Source organism: Microtus ochrogaster, chromosome 2 (assembly GCF_000317375.1).
Source record: "Microtus ochrogaster isolate Prairie Vole_2 chromosome 2, MicOch1.0, whole genome shotgun sequence".
In the NCBI taxonomy this organism is placed as follows: Eukaryota; Metazoa; Chordata; class Mammalia; order Rodentia; family Cricetidae; genus Microtus; species Microtus ochrogaster.
Window position 1 is genome coordinate 95,039,315 of NC_022010.1, and position 7,476 is coordinate 95,046,790.

The 7,476-nt window shown below is 43.0% G+C and overlaps 1 protein-coding gene across 1 annotated transcript in view; it reads left to right on the plus strand.

Moving 5' to 3' along the window:
* Positions 1 to 221: 221 nt before the first annotated feature.
* The window catches only part of Map3k7cl (MAP3K7 C-terminal like), a 39,620-nt gene continuing 32,365 nt past the window's right edge, over positions 222 to 7,476 (plus strand). The window contains exons 1-2 of the mRNA XM_005345311.3: positions 222 to 448; positions 2,885 to 2,993. Of these exons, the coding sequence (XP_005345368.1) occupies positions 2,924 to 2,993 (70 nt within the window). The 5' untranslated portion in view covers positions 222 to 448; positions 2,885 to 2,923. The remainder of the gene's footprint in view (positions 449 to 2,884; positions 2,994 to 7,476) is intronic.

Genomic DNA, 7,476 nt, shown 5'->3' on the forward strand with positions numbered 1-7,476 from the left:
CACAGATTGGGTCACCGCGAAGACATTCCTGTCTCGTGAAGCAAGACTGTTTGTATTTTAGGTTTGCCAGGACTAATGAATTAAAACATTTGGACTCTCAACAACTCGCTGTTTATCAATGCTTCTGACAGGAGGAGGGTTTTTCTTTTGCTCTTGCTTTTTCTAGAAACATGACAACATCCTGGCTGTTGGAGTAGCAAGGAAGGAGAGAGGGGCTGTGCAAGGAAGCGGAACGGGGAGGTCCCATGGGCTGGGACTCTGGGGTCTGGGGCTGAGCAGGTAGTGGTGTAGAGCTGGGACAGCTGTCTCTGCCCCTCAGCGTGTCAGTGGCTGCTATGCAGCAGGTGCAGACTGCTCTCTCGCTGCGTCTTGACTCCACACACGCAACGACTGGCCAAGGCAGTGGCTGGCCCTGGATTACACAAGTGCAGACTCTCCACTAAGTGAGGTAAGGCAGCAGGTGTGAGACGCAACTAACCGCTCCGAGCACCGGCAGCTTAACTAAGGCTCTATTACAGCGGCCAGGAGAAGAGACCAGCAGCCGCTTTCCCCGGGAGGTGTGATGGAAAGGCAAGTCATAGACGCTGTGTGGATCACAACATCCGCACGACCTTGGCATCATTCTTTCAGAGGGAGACAGATATTTTCTGTTGTGCGGTCCTTGGCTGTGCTCATCAATTTCTTCTCTTTAGCTTGAAACCGGAGCAGAGGTCTGTTGAGTAAGCAGCCCCAGAGACAGATTTCCATCTCGTGCGCTTCTTCACGTGGGAAAGTGTGGAGGGGTGAACCGGAAGAGGAGCGAGCTAGGTTATCCCTCGAAGTCACGCTCAGGTGGACTGGGTGCTGTGGGATGCCCAGCAGCAAGACTTTGCCTTTCAGCTGCAACTTCTGGGGCCTTTGTTTGCTTTGTTCTGTTTGAGACTATCCGCGCTATTTTGTTCTGTTTGAGACTATCCGCGCTATTTCTTCAGAGGCAGGTGGCTAAAAGAAAACTTGATACCAGGCAGAGGAATCTACACAGCAGTGTGCCAGAGGGTTGTTTTTTGTAAAAGCAAGAAATCCTGTGTTAAGTCATGGCAAATCCAGGATACCATCCTTTTGTAACTATGGTTACGTGCCACGGTGTGTAGAATGTCCGAGACTCAGAGCTATTCATAGGGTTAACTTAATGGGCTCAGCAGAACTCTGAGTGGCTTACAGACAGTTGCTCTGTTTTTTTTTTTTTTTTTAGCTTTACTGGGTGGTTAATATAAGTCTTTTTTCTTTCCATACGGTACCTAAGATGGTTCAAAATGTATGCGCATCTGAGTGTACTGGTACAAATGTATGTCCTGAGCTTGCCCGCCTAAGTAACTGTAAAAACAGCACTCAGCTCTCTGGACACTATTTTTAGACAGAAAAGCTATGGGAAAAAGTAAGAGACCTGACCATGAGAAAATGTTCTGGAGCAGAGGTTCCCAGGATCCTGCCAAGGATGGCTAAAGACATTATTTATATTTTGCCATTTTTGGAGACATTTTCCTTAAAATGTCATGCAGGTTTTTTTTTTTCTTTTCTGCCTACATGAGATGGAGAGGAGCAAGTTTAAGAGAGGCATGACCAAAAATAGAAATGTTAAATATATGTGTCTAAATAACAACCATATTATGTGTTTATTACAACATGTTTTCCTAGACCCACTGAACATCAAATTATCAAATATCTTCCTCAAAGTATAATTATGCTAAATTCCCCTAAGTACAGTTTTTGCTTTTGCTATCTTACGCAAAGGATGTTTCTCACTCATTAGCTCTAAGTTTATTGACTAAATGATAATTTAATAGGTAGAGTCAAATCCTCATAGGATGTTTTTGGGTTTTGATTTGAAAGACAGAGCTTCATGTAGCCCAAGCTGGTTTCAAATTTTCTATTTAGTAAATATTGCCTCAGATCGGCCGATCCTCCCACTACCACATCCCAAGTGCTGGTAATTACAGCTGTGTGCCCCACGGACAAGTTTTGCTGTAGCCTGATCTTATGAGGTGAAACCTTGAGCATAAATGTTGGATAGATTTCTAGGACATCAGATAATTGTGAATGCAATATTCATACAACAACTGTAACATGGTTAAAGATGGTTTGGGACTTACTTCAAATGATTTCATTGTATTGAAACAAACAAAACATTGTTTTTAATTTAGGCTTTGTGTGTCTGCGTGTTGTGTGTCTGCATGGGTGTGCGGGTGTGCACAAGCATGAAAGACACAGACAGACCTTCCGAGTCATTTCTCAGGCTCTGTCTTCCTCGTTCTGGGAGACCTGGTCTCTGACTAGTCCCTGGGGCTTGCTGTCAGTTAGGCTGGGCAAGTTGCCCTGGGGGCCCCAGAGATCTTCTTGTCTCTGTCTCTTCTTTACTGAGGTCACCAGTGTGTACCACCCTGCCCCCTCATTTTTACATGAGGATTGACCTCTGATTCTTCTAACTGAATGGCAAGCACTTCTCAAGCTGAGCCATCTCCTCATCCCCTAAATTGGCTTTTAAGCTAGAAAGGTAACTGAGTCTGACGTTATCTGAAATCTATTAAGATGGTATCTTTTCTATGTTGTTCCCATAAAAAAAAACCAACAACATTATAGGTGACCTTCCAAAGTCAGCATTAAACTTATAAATGGGAAGGGATACTGAAAATATGAAATAGAGATTTTAAAAACCACATTTCATCCACTTTGAATGTCCATTATCAAAGTAATTTTTGTAGAAGCCAGAAAAAAGTTAAAATGGACCAGGAATCTACAACATGAGAAAAGGCAACTTACTAACTTTCCCTTCTAGCTTCTGAGGGTCTATGGGGTGTTCTAGACCAGCGCTGGGTAAAGTGACAATGGGTATCTCTTGTCCTTACAGCTGGAAGACCCAGGAGAAGGCCGGGCCTCAGGCGCCCACATGATCAGCACAGCCAGGGTACCTGCAGACAAGCCAGTGCGCATCGCGTTCAGCCTCAGTGATGCCCCAGGTACGCTTGCTCCTGGGGAAAGGGGTGCCTCCCTCACTGCCAGAATTTTCACCGTATTCTGTGATTCTATGAAGGATGTTTAAAATGAAATGTTTGCATGACCTGATGAGAAGCGTCTGAGATTCCATCACACACAGCTAGGCTGTGGCGTCGAGAAATGCCTGTCAGTTCTCCCCACCGCCTTGACTGGGGTGTTGTAACTCCGCCTCTTCTCCCCATTTTAGCTTTCTTTTGGGATGAGACGCACAGAGCTATAACAATTTCCAAGGATAGAAAACGGTGTCATTGTTAAGATGGCATGAGGAAATGGTTATTAAGAGCTGGCAGTTGGTTGGATAATATAAAAATATCACTGTCCCCATTCCAGCCACACGTGTGTGATGTTGGTTTCTCACGGGTGTCTCCACACTTCCGGCTAAACAAACAGACTTCAGCAGAAATGATGAATGGGACAGGTGAGGAGGGGCCTCTCTAAATAGTAAGGTCTGAGGTGAGCCTGCCATATTTAGAGCCTTTCGTCAGGGCTCCCATCGGTGACCTCTTAACACACATACGGAATTGCACCACCCTTGAACAAGGGGCTCAAGGGGTGGGAGGTCGCCATCTATGAAAGGAAGGTCGGGTTTACAACCGCTGGTATCAGCCGTCGCTCTAGTTTAATGTCCTCTGTTAAAATCACTTGCTCACACATTACCATTTAAACCTCAGGTCTTTTGAGAACCAAGCCTTATTTTCTCTGCTACTGTCTCTCTTGCTGTGGTGTTCATATAGGCGTGATGTTTTAAAAACTAATGTTCCAGGGCTGGGGTGATAGCTCAGCAGTAAAGTGCTTGCCTTGCAAACACGAGGACTCGAGTTCAGTTCCCTAAAACCCTGTGAGAAAGCTGGGCATGGTGGTGCACACTTGTGAATCCAACACCGGGGAAGTAGAAACAGGAGCATCCCTGGGCTCTCTAGCCTAGCCTAGGCAAGGAGTTCCAGGATGGTAAGAGCCCTGTCTCAAAGAACAAATTCTTCTGTGTGTGCAGGTGCACACACACACACACACACACACACACACACACACACACACAATTAATGTGTGAAAAGGGGCAGAATCAACCCAAAATAATGTAAAGTAAGAAATTTGGCTCTGGAAATTCTGGTGTGACACAGCCAGATTCTGGGTGATTGATTATACAGCCACTCATCTACTCTAAACTTTCCCAGACCGTGGTCACCACAGGAGGCTGTGCTAGAGTATGAAGAGACAAAAAAAACTTTGGCTCTTTATTGTTTGTTTTTCTGGCAGTCTTCCTATGACCTGTTTTCACAGACTGTGTCTTCCACTCCTGGGCTATTCTGTAAGACTCTGGTGAAGGGGAAACCTTCACACTAGGAAGATCCACTCTATCACAGACGCAAACGTTACCATCCTGATTCTCTTTGTATTAGGAGTTGATCTTTGTTATTTGTATCAGTTTAAACAACCATGCAGTGTAGCCGTGAGCATTCTGTATCTACAGGGTGGAATTCTGAGGCCTTATGACCACTCTGTTAGTTCAATCATGGAGTTGTGATCCCAACACAGGTCCTTGGAAGTCCAAATCCCTTCATTATATCTTATTACTTCTCTAAAAAGTACAAGAAAATCCCTTCCAGTCTTCAACACACTTCATAGCTCCAAATTGCAGGTAATGGCCTGTATACAAAGAATAGTCGTCAAGACACAGACAGGCAAGTTTACAGTCCAGGAAGAAAGGAGGCATCTGATTTCCCTTCTCCTCATGTCCCACTGGGACATGTCCTGTTAAATTAATCAACAGATTTATGAAGAAATTCTCAGTCCATCAATCTTGCTTTACCCAAGTGAAAGTATTACATAATTTTAGACAAGAAAAAGAAATGTACCATACCAGGAAAGAACCACAGAGAAGGGAGTCTCTTCTTTGGGCAGAGGAAATAAACTCTTCTTCGGCCGAGTGAATAAACTCTTCTTCAAAGTCCAAAATGGTGACTTGAGATTTGTTCAGCGCTGCCTTTGAATTCTCTTGATCCTAGATGAGAGTTCTTGGACATTTTTAATCAATGCATTTAAATTTATTTAAATTAATTCAGTCTCTTTTTAGAATTTTAAATGTTTTCAAAATGTCCATTTTTGAAATTCATGTTTCTTAATAGATCTCTTTGAAAACAGTTTACACCTTAAGTAAGTCTTACCCTCTGCTTCTACAAAAAGATGCTTAGGAAGACTTATATGGAAGTAGTGGCAGGAGGATCTCTAAGTTTGAGGCTAGCCTGATCTACAAAGAGAATTCCAGGATAGCCAGGGCTACATAGAGAAACCTGAAAAAACAAAAAAAACAAAAAACAACACCAAATCAGTCAAAAGAATCTATCATGATTAATTATTTTAGCTGCATGATCAATGTGTTTCAATTTGTGTAGGAAGGCTGTCTGCCTATAGATGCTAAGGCAGAGGGTAATTCTCAGTGTTCCTTAGCCCTGCCTGATTATATCACTTGATAGCATCCATCAAGAACACATGTTTAGAAAAACAAAAACAGAAAGACATGAAATTGTTAGGGATATGGGTTGGGAGCACTAGGGGGACTTGGAAGGAAGTAATGGTGGATGGATATGCTCAAAATACATTGTATAAATATGTGAAATTATCAAAGAAAAAATACAAACATTAAGAACAAAGAACACATGCCTAAAGGCCCTACTCCTACTATGCTGATCTCAGAGACTCAGTACTTCTCTTCGAGGAAGAAAAAAGCCCTCTTATGTGTTTATACACACCAGACGTGCAACCTTTCAGGGGTCACTCAGAGCCAAGGGCTTGGAAATTTTCCATGCGAAGCTGTCAGTTCACCAAAAGATGCTTTTCAGATATTTGGGACACGCCCTCTGAATTCTCAAATAAGGGGTGTGTGGAGTGTTTCAGAGGCACGCACACAGGGACATTTGCCATCATGCAAGCTGTACATGCCTTTTGAATTCCAGTGTGTGTATTCTGTGGACCACATATTTACTAAGAAAAAAAAAGCAAAGGGAATTATCCTCTACTTAATAGCGAATGGGGGAAGGAACCTGGACTTATGAGGAGTAATTCCTCACTGTGGATTTATTCTTGATGAATATGCAGAGTCAAAGGGGAAGGGAGAAGCGTTCACTTGTGAATAGTGCCATTTGTTTCTTTTTCTGAAGATCATTTATTCTTTGACAATTTTATACGTGTATAAAATATATCTTGATCATACCACTCATGCCTATTATTTTGTTTACTTGTGTGTGTGTGTGTGTGTGTGTGTGTGTGTGTGTGTGTGTGTGTGCTATACTGAGACTAGAAGTAAGGACTGGATCGCTCAGAGCCAGAATAATAGGCATTTCCAGGACACAATATAGCAGGCATGCTGGGGTTAGAGTTTTGGTCCCATGATTACATAGCAAATGGTCCTAACCAGTGATCATCTCTCTAGCCTCCAAGAATTCATTTCTTACAGGACTAACATGGTTAATACTTTATTAATTTTTAGAATTTTTTGGTATTTATTCCTGAGACATTTAATCTAGAAGCTTAGGGTTTTGAAGTTAGAGAGAGGTGCCTTGGGGCTCGTCTTCACCATTATCACCACGATCTGGGATAAGTCAGCCATCAGCCTTGTTGGGTTTCAGTTCTCCTTCAGTTGCCTATGGAAGTAAGAATGAAATGTCACCTTGTAGGTGAAGCATTTAGCAAAGTGCTTGACGCAAATTAAATACTCAAGTTGTCCCCATAATTGCGGTAGCTGAGTGTGGACTATTAAGACAAATATAAACTACTAGGGAGCATTGCCCTATGGACGTTCCACACTGCTCTTTGATGCCGAGATACACTTCCCAGTGTAGCTGCCTGCTGTCGTTTGGGGGGTTAGCAACCCAGTGAGAGGCTAGTGCTAGCTCTCCTGTCTAAGAAACTGGCCTTTCTTAGTTCCTGTGCCTTCCAAGGCTGTTAGGATGTGTGTAACAGGGCCAGACATGACCCCTTCCATAAATCTAAAAGGCTGAGATTTGTTCATAGCCCATGCTATCTAGAGAAACTGTCAAACTCCTTTGAAATTTCTGGGTATAAAGAATATATATGAGAATACCTATCTTTAGCCATTTTTCTTCTTCATTTCTGCTCCCAGCAGAAATCAAGAGCAAAACTAGGAGTCAGGAAGAGCACAGCATATTAAAAAAATGAAAAAACAGATCAATCAAACAAACAAAAACTCCACTAACCCAGTCTGTTAGCACAGAAGCTGAAATATGGGATCACATCACACCTGAGCAGAGCACTGTACTGGAGAAGCTTGGAGGATGCCCGCTTAGACAGACACAGCCCAGGGTTTCCTGGTCAATCTTCAAAGTTCATCTAATGAGTTTGCATTTGATCAGAAGCAAGAGTCTACAAACTCCCTGAGCAGGGGTGCATATGATATAACAACGGGAGGGTAGAAACTGGGCAGAGCCTACA